Source organism: Platalea leucorodia (genome assembly GCF_965183815.1).
Source record: "Platalea leucorodia genome assembly, chromosome: 2".
Taxonomy (NCBI): domain Eukaryota; kingdom Metazoa; phylum Chordata; class Aves; order Pelecaniformes; family Threskiornithidae; genus Platalea; species Platalea leucorodia.
This window is the reverse complement of record NC_138824.1, coordinates 31,514,721-31,542,673: the sequence shown is the minus strand read 5'-3', so window position 1 is coordinate 31,542,673 and position 27,953 is coordinate 31,514,721. Positions and strand designations below refer to the sequence as shown.

At 42.8% G+C, this 27,953-nt stretch overlaps 1 protein-coding gene across 1 annotated transcript; it reads right to left on the bottom strand.

The window, feature by feature from the left end:
* HTR2A (5-hydroxytryptamine receptor 2A) lies at window positions 1-27,953 on the bottom strand. Its single transcript, XM_082304902.1, has 4 exons — window positions 27,820-27,953; window positions 26,678-27,332; window positions 21,583-21,783; window positions 1-858 (listed from the first exon to the last, which is right to left on the bottom strand). The coding sequence occupies exons 2-4, from the start codon at window positions 27,090-27,092 to the stop codon at window positions 59-61; spliced, it is 1,416 nt and encodes a 471-aa protein (XP_082161028.1). The 5' UTR covers window positions 27,093-27,332; window positions 27,820-27,953; the 3' UTR covers window positions 1-58.

Genomic DNA, 27,953 nt, shown 5'->3' with positions numbered 1-27,953 from the left:
CACAGCCAGGTGACATTTTCAGCGTACGCACGGTGGTTGTCATGGCAGCTGCCGACCATCACACACCGCTAACCTTTTCGTTCGCTGGGCTGATACTTCCCTTGGAGGTACCATCCAAATGGTGTATTCCTATCGTGACCGTCGAATAATCCTTAGCCATCATTTTTGCCTCTTTTTTCAAACTCTTCATTTGTGCTAGCTGGAGCTGGCTGGAATTATACGCAAGTGCTGGGATAGTGTTCACTAAAATCAGCTGGAAAGGTTTCTTCTCCTCCTTGTAGCGACACTGAATGTAACGAGAGAAAGCTGAGCGGTAGGTTTTATTGAACAACGTATATACGAGTGGGTTGACAGCCGAAGAAAGGTAGCCAATCCAAACAAATACGTTAAGTAGTCCTCCAATGACTTCTTGATTGCATGACTCCTTGCAAATTACAGCCATCACATTGGTGATGAAAAACGGGCACCACATCACAACAAACAGAAAGAAGACAATGCCAAGGACCTTGGAAGCCTTCTGCTCATTGCTGATGGATTGCATGGTTCTCCTCCCAGAAGTCCCCACGTCTCTGTTCAAAGAGCGCTGAAAGAGTTTCTCTGAGGACAGGGAACTCTGAGGGAGGAAGCTAAATGAAGCAAACTTGGTCTTTGGACCAATGTCATTCACACATAGCATAGCTTCCTTCTGCAGCGACTTGATCGTTAAAAAGTAGGTGACCACCATGATGGTTAGAGGGATGAAGAATGCCACAAAAGAGCCTACTAGGACAAAATTCTCATCCACAAGTGAGCAGCTGCATTTATTAAACACTTTGGAGTCATCTTGTAGTCCGAAGACAGGTATAGGCATGGAGATACCTGATGGTGGATTAGAGAAAGAAGTTAAACACAATAATAAAAAACACCATGTCCAATCTCCAAGAAAAAAAAATAAACAAAACACTCTTAGCTATACACAGATCATTTTTCGAAGAATAAATGGTTATAGGACACAAATGAACACTAACAGATAGAGCCACAATTGATAGACATCCCAAAGCAAACTGAATTTACACAGGGGAAGGAAAAATATTGCATCTCATGTTTCAGTAGCAGCGTGCTGATAGTCCTGTTCTTGTGACATTTTACTAAGAAAAGATGCTGTGTGAAATGTTGGTCTTGCCGATGTTGAATCTCAGGACCTAAGTTGTGGTCTGCCAGGCTCTGGCGTTTGTGCTGCCACCACCTTTACAGGGTGCCAGCAAAGAAGGACAGGGGAAGAGCAGCACTGGCGTTTGTTACATGGAATTTTGCAGTTGCTCTAATCTGAACTCCCTCTGTCCTTCAAAGAAACCGCAGCCACAGGTAGAATACATTTGCTTCTATCCAACTGTCCCATGACACCTGGTAGCAACAAAAGCATAATTCCTTATCTCCTTATATTCTTGGATCACTCCTTATATTCTTGGATCTTGGGCCTCCTGTAATGATCTCCAGACTTGCTCCTTGGTTCCAGCCACCTTGGCAAAGGCTTTTATCAACTATAATCAAGACGATACCATCTCTTTTTTTTTCTGGGGTGGGTTAAGAGTGGTCTTGGGCTGTTTTTCATAAGAGGATTAAAAGTGTTCTGGGTACTGGTTTCTGACTAGGCTGTGAAATACTGATTTTAGGAGGAAAGATAAATTTTTATCATAGGCCTGAGAGTAATCTTTCATTGGGTCTTTTTCTTTCCTCCCTGTAATATCCATACAGCCCACACAGTCTAAAAGCTAAAAAAACTTCATGGCAAAGGCCAGAGGAACGATGGGGAAAAATTAAGCACTGAGAGACACTGATATGAGGCAGCCTGAGATATGGTTCACCCTGCAGGACTGCAAATGTCCCTTCATGGTATTGCCAGCTGCTACAGGCTGCCCTCTCAATGCAGAGCCCCACGGCAATGGCAGCCATGCAGACTTCGTCTTCCCCTGGAGCGTGTGCTGCGTTTTTGCCCCGTCATGAACGGCAAAGCCAGGTGATGAAGTCCATTCTCCTTGGACTGCGCTGTCTGACTCAAGCCCACTCAGCCATTTCCTCAGGGACTTCTGCAAATGCTGCTTGTGTCTGAGCAAAATCAAACAGCTGCTGTTTCTTTGGTTGTTGGTTTGGGTTTTTTTTCCAATATTTGTCTCCTCCCCTCCCCCCAAATGGATGCTGTCTCTCCAAGAGAGGCAACATTCAGACAGCCAAAGGGATGATGTGCTGTGAAGACAGCAAAAGTGGAGCTGTGAAGCAGGGAGCGATAATGCAGTCCTGTTTGGATAAAAGCAGCTAGGAGTCTGGCTCCTGTGGAAAGTTAGCATAATCTAGGAGCTTCAGTCCCCTTTGCATCTTTGAACAGAAATCCCAGATGCTGTATTTGGCTTCTGAGGAAGAAAAAATTAATTAGAGAAGAATTTCTTATGATGTGAGGATGATGCTGTGCCCTACTTTGTCCCTTGTGTGCCCAAGAATGTCCTTACTGGTTCACAGCTGAGTCCTGAAACTCATCCTCTTAACATCAGCACTGTACCTTCCTCTGCCTCCCTTCCTTTCCCTTCTTCCCGCTCTGGTGCTTAGACTGGGAGCCCTTTAAAAGCACAGGCTGTCTCTTCAATTCACACATTTCCAGTGCCCAGCATAACAGCTCCTGTCCTAGAGGGAGGCTGTGGAGTCCAGGCACAGTACGAAACTACAATAACAACAGTAATAATGATAATAATAATATTAGACTATTATTCTCTTCAAATGTTCCATTCTTTTGGTGGTTCTGGAGCTTCTACAAAGCTCTTCATTTTTCTAACACCGCTGCTCTCTTTATTTTTCTAACAACACTGTAGCTTATTTTATCTGCAACAGCTTTGAACTGAGTCATGGCAATGCCTTGGGCCAATTTACAAAAGTGCTGTTCTTATCTGCCCAGGGCAGAAGCTGGTGGAGAGCCTGCGGTATTGCCCTTTCTGTTTCTGCTGCACAAGCCCTAAATGCCTGAACTTGGGCTATGAGAAGCCCGTGGGTGAGATGCAAACTCATGCAGCCTGTGGCAGCTCCTGGGTTGAGCTGCTGGAAACCTCCAGTGGCTGCAGGAAAGCTGCTGCCTAAGAAGGTCCGAGTCAGTCCGACTGACGGCACAGAGGGAGAGGTCACCTGCAGGAGCCACATTACCCAGCCACGGCTAAGTGATCTGGGGTGCTGAGCACCTCCAGGGAAATGGGGAATGCTTTGAAGTTTCTTTTCTTTTTCGGAAGACTTAAAGAGATACTGAAGGCACCCAGCACCTCCCAGGTTTACGCTTCAGCTGTATGAAGACGCGACACTAGTCAGAGCAATACCACAAGTTTCCCGTCCGGTTCTGCCCTGTACTGATAACAGCAGGGCTGTTTTTTCATTTCATTCAAAGACCTAGTGTGAGCTGCAAAGATAAAATAAACAATGGTATTGACAGAGTAAAAAGATGCCTTTCATTACTACAGACCTTATGGTTCGGCTGCATCAGGAGGCATGGGAGGAGAGGCAGCAGCACTAGAAAGAGGAAAATTTTAGCGTAATTGCAAGCTTTTTAAAGTAAAAGGCCAAAGTCAGTTACAACTCCTCACCCGAAATACAAGGGCAGCAATTCCCCACCTGCTTTATTTTCTTGTTAGCAGCTTCTGGAGACTGGCATCTAAATACAGATTTCTGGCTTTAAAAAATGGAAATGAGCTTCAGCTTGTAGCTGAGTATCCACATTTCTTTGTCATTCCTTTAACAAGTGCAAAAGTGCTGTTCACAGCAGAGCTGTAGGAGTCATGTAAGTTTTTCTGAATGACCGTTCAAGGCATCTTCCCCCTACAGCCACGGGTGACTGGCCTGTATACAGTTTGAAAATACCAGAGGTGCCACGCTTTGGTAGCAGGGAACATTAACAGCTGTAACCTGGTTTTTGTGTACACCCTGGTTCAGCTGATGCAGGGGATCCTACAAATGATCTTGTGGCATTCCTGCATGGAGTAAATTAACTTCCAGCCCAATTTGCTCTTTCATATCTCTACAGGGACTAAACTTATTGCTCCCCTCCCCAAAGGAACAGAGTTTGTCCCTCTTCGACAGGTAGCTTCTGGCTTCTGTAGCATGAGGATGGCAAGTCCCAGTGAGGACACAGGGACCAAATTCAAAGGCAGTCATATTTAAACTGTAAATAAAGGAGCTTCCATGTGCAACCCACGTCCACTATTTTATGGGATTTTTAGGAAGCGTCACACATGACCAAGAATGTCACCCACACATCACTCGGGTTTGGTCAAAATCAAGCTTGCCCTGTAGGCACGTAACGAAAAGTCCCAGTCTAAGCTGTATTAGCATTATTGCAGCTGACTGAACTCATTCTTTAAAGATTGAAGCTGACCGATCTATTTCTCCCCGATGATTCAGATGTATAATTTCTTCCTGGTTTTATTGTCCTTGCTTTCCAGCTCCCTGCTCTTGGTGACTGTGGATGTTTAAGAAGACACAGGCTGTGCCTGTGTATTCAAATGTCAAGAGAAGAAAATCAGCTTCACAAGAAAGGATCACGCAGAGCTACCAGGTCGGGATGAGCAGGTATTTGGGAAATGGACCATGTGCAAACCCTAGATCTGGAGGAAACTACCTGGCAGGGCTGTAACAGATCAGCTCTTCCACACCCTGCCCGTTCCATGTCCCTGGCTCCCACTAGCTCAAGGACAGTATGGAAAAAGTCTTGATATCCCCTGAGTGCTTTTTTATGGTTTATCTTACTCTGCTTCCAAATCAAACTAAGCTGAGGCACGAGGAAGCGCTCAGCACAGAATGGGAGCATCTGTTCAAGTACTGGAGGTATATTAGCCACTGCGTTTCCAGTTGACATTCTCCCTTACATCAGAACATTTTCCCTTGCAGAGAAACCCTAAATATTATGTTCCTCTGGTAGAAGGTGGTTTATTTATATAGCTGATTTGTACACAGGTGGCTGTTTCAAACTCCATGGACTTTAATAAACTGCAAAACAGAATCCAAACAATAAAGATGAGTAATAAATCCTGCATTAAACCTCAAGCATTTGGGCACAACTTCGGAATGACAAAAGGCTCTTGAAAACACCAAAGGTTAAGAAGTAAAGCAATAGCATCCTTCTTGTTCTCTCAGAAAGCCTGATAAAACTGACAACGGTTGATTTAGTGGTACACATTGCTGGCTTGCAAATCTTCAGATGTATACAGCAGCCATAAAACCACTTTAACTGGACGGGTAAACTGGGTTTGCAGCTGCCTTGAGCTGCTGAGACTATCAATGACTCAAAGCTAAAATTTAAAATATGCCCTGCAGGGTGGCACGCTTGGGCTACTTAGGATGAAGAGAAGGAGGGGAGAGTGAATGATAAAGTCAAGGTTCCTTCCGTGAAGTCTCCTTCAACCAGAAACTGTCAGTCACATGCTTTCACCTCACATATATCTATTTCAATTGATTTGAATACAAATGAGCATTACTATGTGCCTTAATAAATGTCCAATGGATAGGAATTACCTTTTAGAAATGTCATTATAGTTTCTCAGTACAATTTGGCACCTTTATTCACCTTCGCATGAAAAAGAAAAAAGCCTCCCCAGCTCAAGGTTTAGCAGTCACATTGATTCAGAGATACTCAGGTTATGGGCCAGATCATGAGCCACTGCACAGAGATGGGCTGTGACACTGAGGACCTCTGAAGGGATTGCTGCTTGGAGAAGGCCAATCTCTCCTTAAAGCAGCTCAGTGTGGCAATATTGTCTGATTTCTTTAGAAAAGCCCATGCCTGGTATCTGATGCCTTTCTGTACTTGGAGAATGTCCTCCTTTGGTACATCTACACAGTAAAACAACAAACAGCCATCCATGTATACTCACATGCTGCCTCCCAAGGCATACAACGCATACCCTCGGTTTTCTGTTGTATAAAAATTGCTTTGGTGCAACACAGCCATTACATTACTTTCAATATTTTGGACTGAAATAACCACACAAAATAATATTTATTCCTTTGGGCTACCATGGTGCCTGTGTGGATGTTTGCCTGCTCTAGGAACACAAACCACAGTGACCCACTTGGGGGGGGACTGTGGACCATGTGCTCCTCTGAGTATCAAGGATGCAAATGTGTCTGGGGCTTATATCAGGAGCTGGAGTTTAGCAACTTATGTGCTTTCACTTAAACATCCGCAAAAGAGCTGCTCAGTCTGGCTCCGTGTCTCTGCTTGGCATGTGGCACTCACTGTTAGGGGAGCTATCGTTTCTCCAGACCTGCAAACACTTAGCTGACTTCTGCATGCACCTGAAATTGTTATTTCCCACCTGACTCGTTTCCAGTCGTGACAAACCTTTCATGTTACAATTTCGTTGCTACCCAAATAGTGCCAGCCACATTGCCAGCAGCAAGGTTGTGCAGTTTGCTGCTGGGTGGCAGTGCAGAAGCAGAAATTTCCACCTAGAGACAGGGGACATTGAAAAGTTCTGAGTGGTTTGGGAATCACCATCTGAGGCTGCATCTAGTTAGCATGAATGTTAAAAAACTTCTGCCTTTTCTAGTCAGCGTGGCAGTGTCCCCAAAGTCCTAGGCTAGAATCTCCTCACACGTGAGACAAGCATGGACCTCTTCCTTGGCAGCAGATACGCGTGTTGGTGGGGGCAGGAGTGGGTGAGGAGCTTTCTCTCACAAATCCCCACCTAATATTTGCTTTCAGATGGATTTCCTCAAGAGCTAAGTGAGTCACAGTGCTGGTGGAGCATCATCTCCTTTCTGCATCCCAGAAGCACCATCCTCACAGGGCTGAAGTCAGAGCATCCAGGGTCCAGGCATTTTCCTTATCACTATCTGTAGACCAAATTTAGTTTTTTATTGGAGGGCACATACAGACCTAGTTTTCTGTATCTTTCCCTTGGAACACTTTATTTGGTCAGACATGTTCTATTTAATACAACTGAAAGGAAAACTACATTATATTTAACTTCACACAGGGGGTGACAGGTAATACTTGGATTATTCTATAAATTTTGAAATGGCTTTGTTCTTGGCAGCTCAGAAAATCTCTAAGGAAACATATTATTTAGCCTAGTAGGAGAAATATTCAGTTCTCTTCATGTGAAAAAAATTATTGTAAATGATAATTTATAATAATAGAATGCTGTAAATTGTCTATTCCACTTTAGAAAAACAAAATCAGAAAAGTCTCAGTGTCTTCCTGATATATTTCTCATATATGTCCTCAGTCCTGAAGCCTATTTCTTACAAGAACAGAGATGTGTGTCTCCAAATTAATTTGTAGGACCGTAATAATAAATTAAATAGAATTAGAGGAGCATTACAGGGAGGACAGAGCAAGAAATGAAGGACAGTTGCCCCTTGTTGACCCAACTGATTAGAAACCCAGGGTGGACTGAGTTATGAGAGGAAATAGCCGATGGAGTCTCTTACTGCCTTGGTGTAATCCTGTTCCCTTACAAAATGTGCATGCAGCTCTGTTTCCTGGAGGCAGCAAGAATCTGGCAGCAGGAAGCAGTTTCTTTGCTCTCGGCTTTAAGTGCTATTCCTGCCTATCCACACCTCAAATCCCCTTTCTTAGCTGTGCTGCAGGACTTGTTTACAGCAGTTCTGTGTCCTTCATGTCTGGTCGTTCTTGTTTCCTTGTTGGATTTTCCAGTCCTGAGTATCTGAGGAAGGCACAAGCTTTTGCATAGCAATTTTCAGTGGAGCCTCTCCACCGATACAGTCTTTGCTTTTCAACTAGTGACATTATCTTTAGTTTGGGCAGAGGCTTTTGCCAAGGTGCTTATTGGCTTCTCACAGCTGTCTCAAGTCAAGAGAAGTTGGTATCCCTCTGTGTAATATGATTACCCAGTCACTAAAGGAACCAACAGAGGCATATAGAAGTCTACACTTATCAAATAGCTACAAAGAAAGAAAGATTTATAAATGTCCTGAAGAAATTTATTTTGGAAAAGGGTTTAGGGACTGGGGATTTCAGATTATGCCGTTCATGTATGCAGCAAGGAGCAATGGTGAACAGACCCCAGTGGTTTCAACTGAACAAGCTGAAATAAAGAATCTTGCTATTGCAGCCAAACCCTCTTAGTTTAGTGCCAGCACAGGTCTGTCTGCACAGGCTGCCTTCACCTTCTGCCAACTGCAGCGTGCAGAAGGGAGGCCTCCAAGGGCTGAGAAATTGCTGGAGAAAGCTGTTCTGCCTGGTCTGGTCTTTCATAAGCAGGGAGGCAGTCACACGTCCCAAAGCTAGTCTTGGTATACATTTGAATATTACATTTTTTTAGTTATTTCCCAATGTGCTTGTGTTTATTCCCAGGTAATGACCTCTTTGGTCCTTGACTGCAAGTTGCCGCATTTTAGCTGAAGCTCTGCAGTGCTTCTGTCTTTGTAGAGTAAAAGTACTTCTGCTTGGAGTTAGCACACCGGTGACTTGCAATACGGGTAACCTGCAGGTAAAACCTCTAGGGCCAGCAAATAGAATGCTTGGGGATGGAAGGGACCTTTAAAGGTCATCTAGTCCAATAGAAATAGTGTAAAGAAGAGAAAAAGAGAGAGAGAGAGAAATAGAAAGAGTTTGTTCTTGATCAGTGGAAAGCTCAGAAAATTGAAAGACTTTATGCAGAAATTTTCATTTTAGATGACACATATACTTGAATTCCAGCTGGTTGTTTACTATAACATTTATATCTACCGAGGCACAGAACTTTCCCTAAATAAGCAAGAAATACCAAACAGCCCAGTAAATAAATTTTTGCACAATATGGCTAAAGGACAAAATAACATGTACCATATGCTAGATTCTTCCACAGGTCTCCCATGGATTCAATGAATCTCCCTTTTACTGTGCTTGGTTAGATTTCACAGTCTGATTCTGAATATTGTAGTGATGTTAAGACTGGAGAAAGATGTCAAAAGACCCCAGCCCTAGACTCGGTAAGTGTGTCAACTTTTAGATGAGAAGTAAATTTATTTGCCTTTTGTAGATTACTGTGTCAAGAATACAAGTCATTATAAATACATCTACAGAGAAGAAGAGGGAGGCAAGAAAGTAACTGGGCTTGCTTTTGCAGCAGAAGGCCAGACACAGCTGTTTAGCTCCAGGATGTCCAGGAGGGTAAAAGTCAATAACAGAGATATAGCCTAAAAATCCTTTTCCTCTTTACTGATCCAGAGGAACCCACTCAATCGGATCTCCAGTAAGGAGCATGCCATTGTGCCATGTACAACAAACTTGTTCATCTGAGAAAGCACCATCCCTGTGTTCTCCAGGTGAAAACTTAACCCATCCTTAGAGACGGGACAAAGAAATGTTTATGGAAGTGTCTCAGCAGTGTTTTGGCACCACATTGCCACGTCACATCCAAGATGAAATTGCTCCTCCTTTGCCCTGCTTGGTCCTGTGGTTCCCAGATGATGCTGAGACTGCATGGACAACTAGCGTCAGAGTGGCAAGGCTGAAGGAGCACTGAGAGAAGGGCAAACCCCACTCCATACAGGCCATCTGTATGGATGTCATAACTTTCTTCTGCTGGGAGCTGGGCTAGGTTAGATTTGCGTCTGGCAAGAGGCTCCTCTTTCTCATTAGCCCTCCCTCAGGCCAGCTGTTCTCACTGGGAAGTACCTGAAGAAGGGAAAGTCAGGGAGACCTGCCTGCAACCTCAGGTGCATTTTAAAATCTGAGAGTATGAAATATGACGAGGAGTGAAAAGGCATGGGTACTCTATATCCTCCTCGGCTCGGAAGCATGTGGATACCACAACATGTCACATTAAAAGAAGCAGGGCTGAAAATAAGCACTAATTTCACGTGGCCACACACCCATCTGCATGCGCACACACACCTGCTCAATGAAGATTGCCAGCTTTTCTAAATAACTGAATTACAAGCTGTGTTTTCATGCTCTGAAGTCATCACTACTTACATCAGCCTCGTTTTGATAACTGTGTGTGTAGTTTGTTACAAACATTGGCAATCCCCTGAAGACCAAAAAGGCCAGTGCTGTGAAACCTTTAGCCTGCAGTTTGGCAATGCATCAGTGCTGCTGTATCTGTTATCTCAAAGGAGATATCCTGCCAGCTCTCAGGTGCATAGGGTAGAAAGGGTATAGGGTAGCAGCAGAGGTTTCTGCAAGTTTTGTAGCCCTGTAGTTTGTCAATAACATGTATATTTTCATTTGGGTCTGGTGAAGACTCCTGGGAGGAGCCCTCTGCCTCCACACCACGTCCTGGTCTCTATCCCAGCACTCCCAGCTGGGATGGTGGCATTGTATTTCAAGTGAGGTTGACAGGGCACATGGCCCTATGTGCCAGCCCTTCTATGTGGACTCCAGCTTGCTCTGCACGTCTACTTGCACGTTAATCCCTGCCTCCCATCAGGGAAGGCCCGCCAGGAGGGAGAGAGGATGGTGTGTCGCACTGCACAGTGCCTCGAGGAAATCAAACCACAGCTGCAAAAATCTAGGGGTGGGGGGAGGTTTCTAATGTAACAATAAAAGGCTTTTAAGACCTCCCACCCTGTAATTTAATTGCATTACTATTTACAATACCAATTTATTTGCAGTCTGGCCTTGGGTGAGATTGAGACTGGTCACCATCTTGGTGAGACTGAGACTGGTCACTATCCCCGAGTCTGGAAAGTGTAGAGAGTAAGGCGGTGTCTGGCTAAGCCTGGACCGGAGGCTGAGGAAGCGGCTTGCCTGGGTGATGCTGCCTGAGCAGAGCCGAAGTCCGAGGTAACCAGATGGCAGCTACAGCCCTGCTGTCATCTGGGAGTCAGGAGGGAGCTGGGCTTAATGTTCTCCTCCAGGGACACAGGCTGTGTAACCACTTCATCTTGGTGATTAGAAGTGATTAGAAGTGACTGATCTTATGATAAAGAGCTGAATATTTAGTTTGAAAAATTGCAAGAGGTGCCACAGGTCTCCAGCCTAGCTCTGTGCAGAGGGATGAGGTGCTACTCATTTAAAGCTCCTGGATGGACAAACCTGCTGCTTCTGTGGCTCAGCAAAATGCAGCAGAGCAGGTCAAACACCCTTTTTCTTTTCTGTGTACTCAGTTAATGTTGTTTAAATTGCATTGGTGTTTTCAAGTTCCCTGCAGCAATGATTTAATTCCTACTCAAAGAAGTTACAAATTTACAGTTGTCACTGGCTTAGGTAAATATGTTAATCTGAAAAAGAAAAGAGCCTCTAAGTGGGATCAGCTCCAGCCACTTGTGATATCCCTCCTGTTTAGCACAGGACCTTTTTGTATTCCATGTCAGACGGCTTTGCAATGCTCACTTTGATTTGGGGATAATTGTGCTTTGAGAAAGAAAGAAATACCATACATTTGTATCAGGATCTTTCCAGATCACACGTTATCAGTCTGCCTTTTTAGCTATGAAGCTCTTGAAGGCTCCTCAGGGCTAACTTATTATAAGCTGTACATTCTACGTACACAGAATGCTTAAATATATATATATATAGTAGCAGTAAGATAGAAGTTATGGCAAGATTTTAGATATTTCACTATCATAAGCAACTAATGTGATGGTTCCTGGAGCGGTCTAAGTGAAAAGATCCTTTACTATCCCAGTTTTTACACTTCTGGGCTTTTAATTATTACTTTCTATGATTTGTCGAATGCTGCTAATTTACTTAACTCTGCCTTAATCTTCCATTGAGCTGCATAGAGATTTCTGTTGGTATCTCTCTAATGTTTCTGCAGCATGCTGCTTGACCTCGTTGTGTAGTTTAACAGGAGACTGAATGTAACTACCAGATAAGTTATTTAATGTGGGTGTTTTTTAGCAACAATTTTGCACTGAGCCTGAAGGGCACAGACAACCAACACTGTAATTCTTCTGGATTTTCTAGACCTCAGGGTCCCACTTTAATCCAAATCTTTGTCTTGTCTCTCCGTGTCTCCTTTTGTGGTTGCTTGCAGAGGCTGCTGATTAAGCAGATGGTCAGCTTCTTACTGGATATACAAGGAGACTGCACCAACGGCTGGATAGTTATTGTTGTAGATGTCCTGATGCGATGGATAATTTGGAAGGAAAAATAGGATGAGAAGCAGCTTAGAGACTGGTCTGAACATCAAGATTCGGGATCCTGTGCTTCATGCTTCACTGCCCACCCAGTGGATAATGCCCTTCACCCTGACTGAACTGCTCTTTTGTCGAATCGGTCAGTGTCCTGGTCACATTTAGAAGATGACAAGGTTAAAGAGCAGATGAAAAAGTGATAGATCATATCTGCCTGTGTTTCCCACCTACAGGTTGCTATGTAGGTGCTATAGCATTATCCCTAGACTTATCTTTCTGCTAAATATCACAAACCACCCTGAAAATGAAAAATAAATACGTGAACTACCCTTGCAATAAGAAGTGGCTACTCTGCATGCTGGAGGGACCTCCTCATGTCCTGCAGTGATATGCAAGGCGAGGCTTGTTTTACCCTGGGATCATTCAACCTAAAACTTTTGGGCACTTTTACGCTTGTAAGGAGGAAGTTATGCTGCTCACTCAGGGCACCTGAGACCTAAAACCACATGGTATTTATCTCGGGATACTCACAGTTCAGCTCAGCCTATGATCCTAGCAATAGCGGTCAATTTGACATTTCAAAACTCAGATCAAATACAAAGTCATAATGAGGGTTATGTTCTGCCAAAAGGAAACAAGTCTTCCCAGTGGGTGTAATTTGCTTGCAACATAAATGCAGGTCTGAATACTGTGAAATACTGAGCTCCAATTTTGATCAGCCAGAAAAGAAAGCCTTTATCATGATGCCTCAGCCTGCTTTCAGGACATCATAGGAGTTTGACAGGCTGTTTTCCATCAATGACTCTGGAGGACATCATTGGAAAAATCAGCTGACAGGTATTTCTAAATTTATTGTAGGTAATTAGGAATATGTTGTCTCAGCTCTGACAGAACCCCTGATATTTATTAGCTGGGGTCCTGCTTAGAAATGGTGCCAATAGCATGTGCCAGGAAATGCATGGGGAAAGTTAATTGCAGCCTGAGTGTGCGATAGTTTGCAATGTTCCTGCTAATTGGGGTAAATGTAAGGATTTCATTTTAAAGCAGAATTGTGTGATATATTTCTCTTTCTTAACATTATAAAATGCAAAATCTGGCTTAAATCAAATTTAATTATTTAAAATACATAAAAGAAGCTGTGAAATTGCTCTGTATAATTTTAAAATGACTGAAAATATCTTTGTTCTTCATATTTTCTTTTTTGCAATACAGTGCTACTTTAACAACACTAATTTTAATTTATAAGGCGATTAAATGCAATTATAGTGTACAGATGACAGAGTTGATAAATCTCAACGTGATTCCTTGTGCCTTCTTTTCTGCTCATTTATATTGCATGTGGCTTCTGCTATGCAGAAATCCCAGTTCCTCCAATTACAGATGCTCAAGTAATTTCTTGGTCAATATAGGATCCCCTTTTGAGCATATACTGTTGTAGAGATCTACCAGAAAAAGATGAGAGCAGACCTGTGAACATGTCCTTTCTGCATTTTGCAACATCTCACATAGCACTTTCTGCAGAAAAGGATATCCTGTGGTGGGACCTGGACTCATCCTTCCCCTTCTGGATGGGGAATCCATTCTGGATTCTTGTATGTATTGCACACTGTGCTGAGTACACGACTGGCTAAAAAAATAGAGCCTTTCAGAGAAGGAAGAATAACTTATAATAGGCACTATGCTGTTACTGCCTTTTTTCTTAAAACATTCCATTTACTCTGAAGTATCCTAACAAAGAGAGACTGACTGATTATAGGTCATATTGCCAACCAGGAACTTATTCATTCAAGGAAACCTGATAATGGGACCAGCCTGGTCCAACTGAACTTAATGCTTTTTTCCTGGTAGCATCAAGGGGAAGGAGAACATGGTCCCTATGGTCTTCAAAGCAAAGACAAATTTTTTTAAATAAAAAAAGACAATGAACAAATTCTGTCATCAGTGCCTTGACTAACCATGTTCTTTCCACATAGGTCTGCTATTAAAAATACAGCTCTATCGTTTAAAACTTGCCCTTAAAAATAAAACCAAAGCAGAAAGAAAAGCCACACATCAGTGATGTTGTGACCACTCCTTGTTCCTTTTTTCACTTGTAAAGCAGAATGTTTCTTGTAAAAGAGGAGCTCACAGAATGGGTGTGTGCCTTTTTCATAACCAAAAACTGTCATCTCCTCCTGATAATCAGGTAATTACATAATGAAAATGGTAAATGTATACATAATAATTATACTTCATTTGACAATACATATGTACTGGTGTAATGTATTCTTCCTCGTCCAGATGTATGCCAGGTTGCTCAATGTCTCTGGTTTGGAAATGTGGCCCTATGGATTTTAATGTTGTTCCTTTATCTCTGTGTTTCCAAATTCGGAGAATTTAGAAAGCAGTTCAATCATTGCCATTCCTTTGAGCATTTTTTCGTAAAGAAAAGTATAAGGATGGTAACACCTCCTTGTTAAATAATGAAGAAAGCGTATACAAGTTCCAAATGCAAGCTTTTTTAACCTTCAGAGTTATGAGAGGGAGATATGTGTAGTAAGCTGTTGGTCTGGTGGATGAGATGTGTTCACTCTTCTGGGAAGGACAAATGAAGCAAAGGATTCTGTTACATGGGAAATACGGGAATAATTTACATCAATGATAAAATTAAATACAATATTTATGTCTCTTTCTCAGAACCGTCGTAAGTAATGTGTCATAACCAGAATGTACATGCTAGCCAACTCAGAAATGTGCATCACAGCATCGAGTGTTAACTTCCCTCGGACAGGTAGGTACGCATGAAGTGCTCATTTACTCATTAGTTGTCACTGCTGGTGGGGTCATTAGTATGACAATGAACTTTCTACTGGCATAACTGTTGCTGACTACAGAGCCTCATACATTGTGTCTCTATAAAATAATACAATGAAGATCCTATTTCTATGAGATGGTGATGAAGCTCGAGTACTTAATTTATGAAATTTTGTGCCATGGCCCTTCATTAGAGTTAATGCAAATTTCTCTATATGTTGTGTTACAATTTTTGACACCATCTTTATGGCATTTTATTTTTATGGTGGCATCTACATCCACAAATGGGAAAGGTCCCAGGGGATTGCCCAAACACAAAAACTATAATGTTTGCCCTTGAGATCCTCCAGCTGGAAAGAGCAAACAGAGTTGCTCCTCTCACAGATTCTCACCCCCCTCTTCAGGCTATTGTTCTGCGCAGCTTATAACCCTTCTTAAATATGTTACCCCAGAGGTGCTACCACCATCACTGATGGGCTCAGCATTGGCCAGCGGCGGGTTCGTCTTGGAGCCGGCTGGCATTGGCTCTCTTGGACACAGGGGAAGCTTCTAGCAGCTTCTCACAGAAGCCACCCCTGTAGCCCCCCTGCTACCAAAACCTTGCCACGCTAACCCAATATAGTATGACAATAAAAAAAAAGAAATGTTAACTAAGGAAATGATTATAAATACTACTAAGAATGCAAAGCCAAGTTTTCAAAAGAAGAAATGGAAGCAAAGTGAATGACTATATGGTAAAGAGAGCAGTGTGGCAGATATTTCAAGTTTAGCTCAAGCACTTCCAAATTTAGGTGCTCAATTTTAAATCTATATTGTCGGAGTACAGTGCTGTGTGTAATTATTTGTAATTTTATGTATTTTGGCAGTATATTCCATGTTATAACAAGTGGTCTTTTCCTATGCCCAGCCATCCCTAAATTAGACTTGAATGAACTGGCAAATTATAAGTATGTCATCTGGAAGAAATGGAGGATGTGGTGGATCCGGAACAGGGATTCCCAACCTGCAGCGCGTTGGCTATTTGTGCCTTTTGAAAACAGCAAAGGGACTTTCAAATGAAGGCTGTCCTTGGCAGAAGGAGGAATGAGCTGGAGGAGGCCAAAGCTGTCAACAAACTACAATCCAGAGACACTGATAGTTGTACTCTCCAAATCGCAGCTCCTTCCCTGGCCCTTCGTACTCCGTGGGACAGCAAGAAGTCACGCAGAGAAATTGCAGGCTGCCTGAGAAGGGGGTATCAGCCTCTATGTCAGCCTAAACCTTCCCACTGCCAAATTATGAGTCAGAGGCCTCAGCTGCACTGGGCTTGTTTCCTACACCTGGAGGTAACTTTTTGCACTCTGCACTTTGGAGACTGTTGCTTCACATGCTACAGTGTCTCTGTATTTTTGAAGCCTCAAAAGCAATGGCAAAATTTTAAGAGAGTTATGCGGTGGGAGATATTCCACCAGCTTCATCCAGCTCCACTTTGGACTTCTTTTCTGCATGAAAAGTACTGAATAAATCTAAGTTGTCAGTGACTGGGGAGAGCAGAGACTGCCTGAAGGCAATGAACAGATGTGTAGGCTGAGTGAGAAATGATAAGAGAAGAGAAAACTCAACTAAGAGGATTTGGGCTTCATCAAACTTCACATTACTTAGACTATTAACAGAGGAATAGAAAGAAATAAGGACTGAGGAATGATATATATATAAGGGCTTAACATTCGTGACTGTAATTCTTTTATGTGGCCCTTTCAAGGATTTTTAAAGGGGAGAATGATGCATTTTTGGCCTCTTGCAGAGTAATACGTTTCTTAGGCCCACTTAAGACTCAAAGGTGCTTCACCTGTATTTTTCAGCATAGGCTCTATTTACAATTCTATAGATTCCAATTAAATGCTGTTCAAAATTCAACTCTAATTTTTCTAGGAAGGGGAAATGCTTGGGCTTTTCACACCTGTTCTCAGTAATGACCTCTGCTTTAAAACAAATGGAATAATTTTCAGGATTTAATGGGCTTTTGCCTTCAACAGCTACAAATAATCTAATTATCTAGCCACTCTGGGTACTGGATGATTTAAGAATTAAAGACACGATTAGAATCTGTTACAGTAATTAGAATCCATTTTAAACCAATTGCCTGTGGCATTACATGGTCTAGTGAAAGAAAGGCTGCTGGCTAAATGCTCTTCTTCCACTAAATGCAAAAACAAATGTTAGTACAATTTTTTTTTTTTTTTTTAATCTAAGAAAGTCAAGATTTCAGAAGACAAGTAAATCAAATTATCTGTCCTTTTTTATCCTGTTTTTTAAATACTTCATATATCACTGAAGCCAATGGAAGGAAGACCACTGATTGACTGGTCTTTGGATCAAACTCACTGAATGAGTTTATGAATTTAGTGAATAAAAGGAAAATTACAAATTTAGTGAATGAAAGTGTTATTACTTAGGTAAATTAGAAGTCATAATGAAAGAGACGTGGGTAGATTGGAAAGCAGTAGGAGAACTTCTGCATGCCCCACAAATCAGCTAGAAGCATTTGCAGGAATCAGTGAGCAGGTGGATAAGGGTGATCCAGCTCATATAATGTTCCTGGATTTCCAGAATGCTCTGACAACACTGTTTTGTCAACAGCTGTTGAAGAAATTAAACTCTAATGGCAGAAGAACAAAGGTCCTCTTGTAGAAAAAAGATAGATTGAAAGACAGAAAACAAGATGTAGGATTAAATGGTTTGTTTCCACAGTGAGGGTGGTAGAAGGTAGCGTCCAATAGCCCTCTGTGTTCATCAGTGCTGCTCAGCCGATCCATGACCTGCCTGCATGCACACTGGAACTGAGTAAAGGTGCTGGTGACACGCAGCTGTTGGCTGCAGAGAATTGCAGAAGGTCCTTATAAATCTCAGCTAATGGACAGCAAAGTAGCAGACAAAATTCAGTGCTAAGAAGTAAAGAGTTGTACATTAGTTGGGGGGGAATCCTATCTAGATATGTTTGTCATCATTCAGGAAAGAGAGGAGGGCCATGAAAATGGTCAGAGGGCTGGAACACCTCTCCTATGAAGAAAGACTGAAAGAGCTAGGGTTTAGCCTGGAGAAGAGAAGGCTCCAAGGAGACCTTATTACATCCTTTCAATGTATAGAGAAGGCTTATCAGAAAGACAGAGAAAGACTTTTTACAAAGTCCTGTAGTGACAGAACAAGGGGTAATGGCTTTAAACTGAAAGAAGGTAGATTTAGATTGGACATAAGGAAGACTTTTTTTTTATGATGAGGGTGGTGAGACACTGGCACAGGTTGCCCAGAGAAGTTGTGGATGCCCCATCATTGGAAGTGTTCAAGGTCAGGTTGGACGGGGCTTTGAGCAGCCTGATCTAGTGATAGATGTCTAGATGACTAGATGATCTTTAAAGGTTCCTTCCACTGAAACCATTCTGTGATTCCATGATTTGGAGCCACTGAGCTCAGTGTGCAGAGATGGTCCTGAAGACTAAAAGAAAGGCAGGACGTATTAAGGTGGGAATTGGGAACAAGGCAGAAAACGCTACTACACCACAGGAATTCATGGTGTGTCCATGTCTTGAATATTGTGGTCTGGCCACCTATGTCTCCAAGAGGATGCAGAAGCACTAGAAAAGATTCAGAGAAGGGTACAAACATGACCTAGGCATGGGATACTGCCACACAAACAGGGACTGAATAGATTGGGTCTCAGCTTGGTAAAGCAATCATTAAAAAGACCTATGCGAGAGGACGGACTAAGGATTTTGACAGTGAGGGAGTTATTGAGGGTCTCTGATCAGCAGGTTCCCCCCTCTTCCCCTGGTAAAATGAGCCTCTACACAGGGCAACGTGATGTCTTTCATTTCTTTCCCTTGCTCTTTACCCTCTGTCTCATACATCATGTAAATTCACAGGGCACCAGCTCAGCCGCAAACTGCGGGAGCAAGGGGAAGCCAAAAGATATCTAACTGAGGCTGGAGGGCAAAACCTTGAGAAACTCCCACCTCTCCAAATTTGTCAGTGAGATGGCAACCACATCGTGCACTGTGGAGAGCATGGTGTGCCCAACACCAGCTCTGCCTGTGCCAGCTATAGCTATGTGAAAATGCAGAGTTAAATAATGTATAGCCCTGCCACTCTAAGTAGCACAGAGAGCCTGTAGACTGGTAAATGATAGATAGAGCACCTCTTTGTTCAGAAACCATTTCCTATTAGTAAATGATATAGAAAGCACCTCATTCCTCAGAAACCATTTCCTATCTATTCTGAGTTGGATCGTGGCAGATCAGGAGGACAGGGTCAACGACCGATTGACAGCAAGTTGCGTGGGTGATCTGGGATCTATCAAGGTTTCTTATAATACCGGCATTTTTCTTTATTCTATTAGTATAGCAATATGCCATGGTGCAAACTCAGTCCAGGCTGGCAGTGACTAGCTCAGCAGCTTCTTTATAGCTTGCTGTGTGTTTGTTTCCCTGTCTGTCCTCTGGAGCACATCACATTTGCCAGAGCTCATTCATGACACAGTTGCCAGGCTGGGAACCAACCCGTTTTGCTTCAGCTCGTCTGCTATGCCCCTTGCTTCCACAGGACTAGCAAACCAGCTCAGCACCACTTCATTCCTGCACACCTCAGTGGGCTTGCCTGCATTCATTTATATCTATTTAAGCTGCTCACTCTTGATGACAGGTGATGTGTGAATGAGATGGAGTTTACCCTATCAGCCCACTTATTTTCCTAACATCCACCATTCCCTTACATGTGTCTTTATCCAGCTGCAGTAAAGCAGAACTCTGTCCTCTTCACTCATGACACACTTGATTGCTTTCCAATAAAATAAAGTTTTCAGTTCTATAAATAGGGACCGTGTTGCTATCACTTGCCATAGTAATAACAAATAACATCTGTGTCTCATCTGATCATGATTAAAAGAAAGTTCTCTAGAGAGCAGAAAAGGTGTTTTTACAATGTGCAAGTTATTATCAGTTATTACTGCAAAAAATAGTCCTAACTTTTGAAATTAAATGTCAAGATATCAAAGAACTAACCCCTCCTGCTAGAGGACATAAACCATGTTCTAACTAATACGGCTTAAATAATATTTTTTCTGGATTCATTTTAATAGTGAGCCACTGTCTGAGGAAAGATGCTGAGCAGCATGGACCACTGATTTGTCCCTGGAATAGTCATTCTGATCATTCTGTGAATTTATTAGTGTTTAAAAAGCAAAGAACAGTCATTTCACACACACTAAGCACAGGCACCACACACAAATGCAGACAAACACAGTAAGTAAAAATTAAAGGAATGCTTGACTTTTTTATGTTATATGGAGAATGCACTGAAAATACTGCACTTAGCAGTATCCAAGATTGGAAAAACTGGACAGATTAAGTAATATGTTTTCTACTGGATCAATTAAAAAAGTGACTGTAGAGATATAAGGTATGGTTCATCTCATCTAAATGAAGACATCTACATCTGAGTTGCTCTGGGCTTTCTTTATAGTTGAGAGCTAGGTATTTTTAGGGTGGAGTTCACCCAGCCTGTGCTAGACATCTACATCTGATCAGCTGAACACACCTCAGAGCCACACATGATGCTGTTGAACCTCGAAAGGTCTTGGAGGATGCAGATCTGTCCTCCTGTTGAGGGAGGGCTCCCACTACTTCTTGCTGCGCTGCAGAAGATACAGCTAATTCAAGCCATAAATATCCTAGACTGCTTTTTCTCAGATTCCGGGCCAAGATCAAGTGGGAGGCCAGGAGGTGATTCAGAGTGGCAGGCAGGCAGCAGCGTTAGGCATCATCTTCTTTCCTTCCCCTTGGAAGAATGGTAATGGATTACAGCTACCACTTGCAATAATTTAAATTAGCCAGGGAAGTGGCTAATTACCTTTGATTGCTGGCAACACTCATCGCCTCCAGGGCAAGAGAGTGAATTTTTCCTACTGAATACATGAGCTGCCAGTGCTCCGGGGGTCTACAAAACCAGATGAGCTGAAAGGGAACTGTGCTTTCAACACATTTGAGAACCATTGCCCCAGGTGTGTGAGGAAATCCCTGATGGCATCAGACACCAAGCTCTTTCCACCTCCCTTGCCATGAAACTGCTCTGCTCTGAGGGTGCTGCCACCACAGGAATGCAAGAGTGGCACTCCTGTGCCTAGTTTTGAGCCTCTGGGTTTTATCAGTGCAAAGAGAGATTCATCGAGGGAGTCACTCGGGACACCTATTTTAGGCTGCAACTCTGAAGTGTACTGTGGGGAAACTTCTCTCATGTACGGTGTACACAGAGTATCTAATGCCTCCTAAATACGATCCATAAATACCCTATCCTATGCACCAAGAAAGGCAGAAAAGATCTGCCCATAAGAAACATCTCTAAGCAAATTACCCTAATACAAATTTGGGAACAACTGACTTACATAAAACAGGGAAATCTTTTTTTCAGTTGAGATAATTTTTTCTTTTCAGATGTTAAGGTAATGATGGATAATCAATATGGGAAATAAACACAACTTTAAAACAAACTTGAACCCAGTAGTCGTATCACTGATGTATATTCTTTCAGTGCTGCTCAGTTCTCCTCCATTTCCCGTTGTCGTTGATTTCCATTGCATAATTACTACGTTACAGCACTTCTTAAACTGTGGCAAGCAAAATATTGCAGGCAGGGAATACAGTTTTAGAATGCAATATATATGTCAAATCCTCTCAAAGGCTAGAAATCTGCAATTACATGCTGAAATATTGCCTCACTTACCAACTGATATGGTCCAAACAGCAATTATTTTTGCAAAAGCCTTAGTTCTTGAGTTAAACCGGCTGTGATGGATGGGGTTTCGAATGGCAATATAGCGATCCAGTGAGATGGCACAGAGGTGCATGATGGAGGCAGTGGAGAAAAGCACATCCAAGTAGATCCAAATGGCACAGAGCTTTGTAGGTAGAGGCCACGTGTATCCTGCACAAGAGAAAGTTGACGTCAGCTAAGAATGTGACATACTCACATCTTTTGTTGTGACACATATGTCTTAGTACATATACCCTTCTACTAGAAGCTGGTAGTAAGTGACACCTTCAATAGAAGCTGCCTGACACTGTTTTAAGAAACCTTTTTTATTTGTTTGCAACCTTCTAACTCTGCAGCTTTTGGGATTAGCTCTGCTTCTTTCCCAGGCTACAAGCAGCGTATGTTTTTTCTTTTTAATTCTATTTGCATAATGCTAATGCTTGACATTATAATTAACCATTTCTGGCAGCAAATCTATGGAAAAAGAAGCAATTTTGTCATTGTAAACCTGCAAGTTCTCAATTTTGTTTGAAGACCTTTTATCCACGTAATTACTGCATTATGAACACCTGCTGATAGCAAAGCCGCCTAAATTCTAAAACTGAAACTTTAGATTTAGTGGCAGCTGAAGAAAGAAATGTATTTTGTTGCATACCAGTGATATTTATCTCACCTGTCTTTAGGTACTTACCACATACTTAAATAAGGATATTCCCTGTATCAATGAATATTGATAGGCTCCTCCAGAGAGAGCAATCCAAAGCAAATGCATTAGTGTTTACCAATATCCAACCTACATCTTCTTTGCTGCAAATTAAGCCTTCCCTTCCTCCTTGTTCTTTCCACTAGCCATGAAGAATAATTGATTGCTGTCCTTTCTGGAAGCTATTGGAAGATGGCTATCGTGTCTTGCCTAGTTTTTTCTTTTTCTCTTCCAGACTAAGCAAAGCCAATTCCTTTATCTTTTGCTTACAGATGATGCTTTTAAAACTTTTGTGCCCCTTGTTTCTCTGCCGTGGAATCTATTTAATTTATCCACATCTTGCTTATCGTTCAGTGACCAAAACAGGACTCGGTACTCTTGCAAAGGCCTCCCGACTGCTAAGTGAAATACAAGATTGGGTCTTGCAGGGAATGTTCTTACTTACACAGCCTGGAATGAAGAGTGTCTTTTGTACAAAAATATCATGCTAGTGACACATGCTTAGCTTAAGATCCATTTTGACAGCCAGATCGTGTTCAGCATTCCTGAAGCCTGGACAAATTTCCCCAGCAGTAGTTGGCTTGCTCTCTTTTTCCTAAGTGGATATCTTTGCGTTTATCCTCACTGAATGTTATTTGTTCATTTCAGACTTTCTCTTCAGGGGTCCAGATGATTGTTGATGATTCTGATCCTGTCCCTCTGAGTGCTTGTAGCCTCTCCCAGCTTGGTGCTTTTGGGAAGCTGTGTAAGCTCACACTCTATATACTGTCCAAGTTGTTAGGAACAGTACTGAGCAGGCTCAGGCTAAGCAGAGCCCTGCAGGACCCCCATTCAAAGGCCCTTCTAGTCCTGCAGGGAACCACCAATAACTCTCCTTGGAGCGAGTTTTGTAGTTAGCCATGTCCTTATCTTGTAGTGATTTAATTTAGAGCGTATTACCCGAGCTGCCCATGACAGTGCGGCACGGGACAATGCCAAAGCTGGTATTGTGAGAACACACTAGTGATTTGGGGGATGCCTGTCTCCTTTGTAGATACAGCACAAGATTTGCAACAGCAGGAACAGAGGGAGAGGCAGAGGAGCTACGTCTGTGCCTAATTAAATGTAGTCTCAGTAAGCACTGAGACCTATTTCTTCGTGCTCTTGGGCTGCTGTAATATGAGCTGAGCCTGACAAGCCATACAGCATTTATAGATACGTTTTTTCTTGTTTTCTGGTCTTCCAATGGGGAACCTGGTTTCTGGAGTGTGTTACATGAGGGCTGGCTTTCAGGAGCATGTCTTCCCAGCAACATCTCTCTGTCAGGCCAGGCCAGTTTACACAGGGAAAAATGATAAAGTATTTTTACACTTGACAACATGAATCTGTTCTCCTGCTTCAGTAGCCTTTGGGAAAACATTTGTCATATCCTTCTAGACCTCTTGTCCTTGCTCTAAACCTGGATGGGACAGGGATAAAACAGCATCCATCAGATAAACTACCTTGGAGACTACGCAGCCAAGAAAGGCAAAGGTACATGAGGGGAGCCAACTGTGGATGCAATAAGAGTTAGGAAAAGTGTAGATAACATCCTCCAGGCAGGCCTTGGGACATTTTATGTGGCACATGGTGCAGGGCTTGTGCTATGCTCTGGCCACTGTCCAATTCACCTCTTGACATATCCAAGGGGAAACAAAACAAAACAAAACAAAACAAAACATGGCTGCAATTTAAAGATTGGGTAGGCAGGGAAACTTTTACAAGGTCCAGGATTTCGTGTGGTCCCTGAGAGCTCACGAGGTCCAGAAGCTCATATGAGGGAGTCCCATCCAAGGAACAGGCAAGTGATGCTTGTGCATCTATATATTTTCGGGTTGAGAGGCTGAGAGGGAGGGCAGGTAGCCCCTAGGATAAGATAAGATTTCCTTCCTGATGGAGCCAGATAACAGCATCCAGGAGAGGAGAAATGTTTTCTCACAAGGCCTTTCAGGTGAGGAGGCAAACAAGCCAAGCTGTCCAGGATGCCTGGGCTGCTGCTTGTTGGTAACAGGAGGTATGGGAAAACTGTTTTGAGTGACAGGCTAAGGAAGTGCTGTAAGGAAAGAAGAGAGCAGAGTCTGTAGGCATGGGCAGCTGCTGAGGAGGCCCTGTGCACCGTCCTGCCTTGTCAGAAGCACATCAGCCGAAGCCATGTCTGGGGTCAGCACCGGGCTGGACAGGAGCCCTCTGAAATGCCTGCTCCTTCCATCTGCCAATAATCCTGACAGCTGCTCCACGCTGTTACTGTCACCCCACGGCGTGGGACGAACCTCCGAGGCAGGAGCAACAGGCTTCCAGCACCCTATGTGGTTTTGGGTGGGAACCGGTGCTGCTGTTCAACTGTGTGAGATTTCTGCTCTGTGGGCACATCCACCTTGGCAGGACTTGCTGGGTATCTTTTTTTCCAGCAGAGGCTGGTGCTGCTGGGTGAATGGAGAAGCCTGCCTGGCCCAAAGCAGGCTGGGGCAGGAACATGGCTGGTGTGGCCAGGCACCCGAATGGCAATTGCCCATAGTAGCCGTAAAGCTCTCAAAAAGGAAATTGTCTCTCTTTTGAGCAACACAGTCACAATCCCCCTTCAAGGGGCTGCGGGGCGGGTGGTGGAGCACTCTTGTTCCACAGCCTTGGAGGTATCCTGGCAGACTGAGGTGGGTGCAAAGGCCCCCAGTTTGAGCTCAGGGCTGTCAACACAGGTGATGTGGCTGATGCTGGCTGCATCCTGGCCTTTCTCTGGGCAGCTGAGGCCAAGCAAATGCTCTGTGTAAGGGGAGGTTTCCCTCTGCACCATCACTGGTTGTCCTGGAGACTGACAGTGCACCATGCTGAGACGGCTCTTCTGGTACCTGCATGCACCACCAGATGATTTTTCACCCCAAGTTACCCTGCAAAGGCCTCCCCTTCTTGACCTTGCAAGGGAAAAAGCAGGGAGAGAGGAGGCAAAGCCAGCACACTCCATCCCCTATGGCTTTAGGTGCACTGCTACTCCTCCGCGCCGGCGATTGCAAAGGACGGCGACGCTGCCTTCCCCCCGCAACGAGGGTTTTGGCTTCGCTGTGTGCAGGAAATCCCATGTCCCGACCTCCAAATCAGTTCTGACCCGTGGATTTCAGGCGCCACTTTCCTCGGCAGCAGAGCCCGGCCAGCAGGAGTCCCTGTTGCATGTCTCAGGGAATCACGCAGGATTTAAAAAGGTTTTGCTAATCTCACACATCGGACAATTTCTGCTCCTGCGGCTCTCTTTTACGCTGTTTCTCCCACCAAAGGTAATTGCACCACTAAGACAATAAATCACAACGTTACACCATCACTGCTGCCAAATACAGCTTGCAAATGCTACTGAGAGCAATCTGTGTAGAAATACTGAAACTGGGAAATAAACTTCCAGTTTTCTGGATGAAATCTCTCTTAAGTCACAGGCTCATGCTTAGACCTGTAGTGCCAAAACGGTGAAGCAATAGAAATCTTTGCAAACAACCTCACTTTCCTCCTGACGTTGCCTGGCTTCTCCTTGAACTGTAGCAATTCAGTTGTAGCACTGGGAAACTCATTTCTTGAAGTTTAGGGATTGGGATTATAACAGCCTGACAATATTGGTACTGAACACATAGGCTGCTGCTTTTTCCTACGTGAGCTGTGCTGCGAGTGATTTTGGTGAAAATGAGAAGAAAGATCTGCTATTAATCATCTACAAGGGTATGAACTGTGAGTCATTATTCACTTAATTCTTAAATAACTTATCTTAAGAAATCATAGCTTTGCCTTTGTAAATGTTACTAAAAATTAAGTAGAATTAATTCCCATCCATTTTTTAACTCCCACAATATTTTTTCCAGCATTTGCTGGTAAGTAGATGTCTAAACAGGGTATTGGTGAGAGAGAATTATTTACATTTGTATTATTTCATTAAAAAAAGTGAAGGGGTTGCATACTTTGAATCTAAAGGTAGTCATTAGTGTTTCTGTGCATATTTGCAGGGCAAAGTAACTGGCAGGACCCTACGTTCTCATTAGGAATATTGACATTTATGAGCTAGGAAAAAAAACCTGGGAAACAGAGAGAAAGAAGCATCTTCATATACACTTTGAGACAATTCCTCCAGCAACTGAGTAATAAACTGATGTTCTGGACTGTGTTTAAAATGCCTGTAATTAGAAATACAAGGTAGGAAAAGATTCAAGTACTTCACCTATTCTTACATCCATTCACCAATTACATATATTTCAACTTGTGTGGAGTGTTTACAATTTTTTGTGGTAAGAGAATGAAATAACAACAACAACAACATGTGCATGCAATGTTTAAAGCTCCTCAATACATGCAGTAGTTTACATAGCTAATACTCACCGTACAGTATGGTTAACATTGACACAGGCATGACCAGGAAACCCAGCAGCATATCAGCTATTGCAAGTGACATTAGAAAATAGTTGGTGGCATTCTGTAGTTTTTTCTCCAGTGATACAGCCATGATGACAAGAATATTTCCAGCAATGGTTAAAACAATCACTATCACTGTCAGCAAAGCTGGCCAGTTTTTCTGTGAAAGCTGAATCAGGGAAGAGTAGCACGGTGGACTCATGTTATTTTCACTTGAAAGATTGGTTAGGTTTTCAGAGTCCACAGTCAAATTAAAGAGATGTGATATATTAATCTCTCCAGCTCCGTAAACATTTCTGTAGAGTCTTCTCTCATGGTTTATTTGTATTAAAGAGTTTGCAGTTGGGTTCAGCGAGCTCTCCTCATCACAAAGAATATCCATTGCTAAGTCCAAAACCGGTGAGATAAATAGTGAAAAATAGGGAATTATCACCCTTTGTTACCATCAGGCTTTATATTCCTCAGCTGTCCATGCCAGAAGTTGAGGGAGCACAATCTTTTGTCGAGTGTATTTTTGCCACTAGCGTGATGTAGAAAAACATACCGGAATTACTCCGAATGCTGAAATGTTTTCTTTTCAGTTCCATAGGAAGTCCCGTGTAGGCATACATTGAAAATCCAGCTGAAAAGCAAAACCAAATGGTAGGATAGACAATATAGACTTGAGGCTTCAGAGAACAAAAATGTTGGAGAAATAAAAGAGAAAAAACTTTTGCAACCACTAGGACTCCCCTCTGGAGCTACATCTTATTGCTATTGGTAACTGTAATCACACAATTTTAAACACAGCAGTATTAAAATAGCTTGCCATACAAAACAGCAGAGCTCTCACTTCCCTATTAAGAAAGTTGATTAAAGATTCCATCCAGCATCTTTCTCTTGAAATAATTAGATATGCTCTTATTTATAGTTCATCTTCCATAATATGGCTGATATTCTCTGACTTCTGTTGTATTTCAGTATCATTTTCAGCCTTATATCAGAGATTACACATTCTGCTCCATGCTGATTTTTATAGCTAATTGTACCTTTTGGCCCAGCCTGGCTTCAGAATGGAAATTAAACAACTAGATACTGCGATAAAAAAATACAATTTAAGGAAGACTTACATTGTACTTCAGAGCCCACTCTCAAACAGCAATAAGGTGCACTTTGTACCCTGATTTACCATATTCTTCACTGTATTTAGCCAGTTTTGTGTCCTTTTTCTTCAGCCTCCTCCAAAATGGTGGTATTTGGAATA

Coding starts and splice junctions, on each gene's coding strand:
- HTR2A (XM_082304902.1), bottom strand. CDS start 27,092: ATGGATATTCTTTGTGATGAGGAGAGCTCGCTGAACCCAACTGCAAAC. Junction 21,784..26,677: donor AATGTTAACCATACTGTACG/GTGAGTATTAGC, acceptor TCTCTTGTGCAG/GATACACGTGGCCTCTACCT. Junction 859..21,582: donor TGTTTGGACCATATCAGTTG/GTAAGTGAGGCA, acceptor ATCCACCATCAG/GTATCTCCATGCCTATACCT.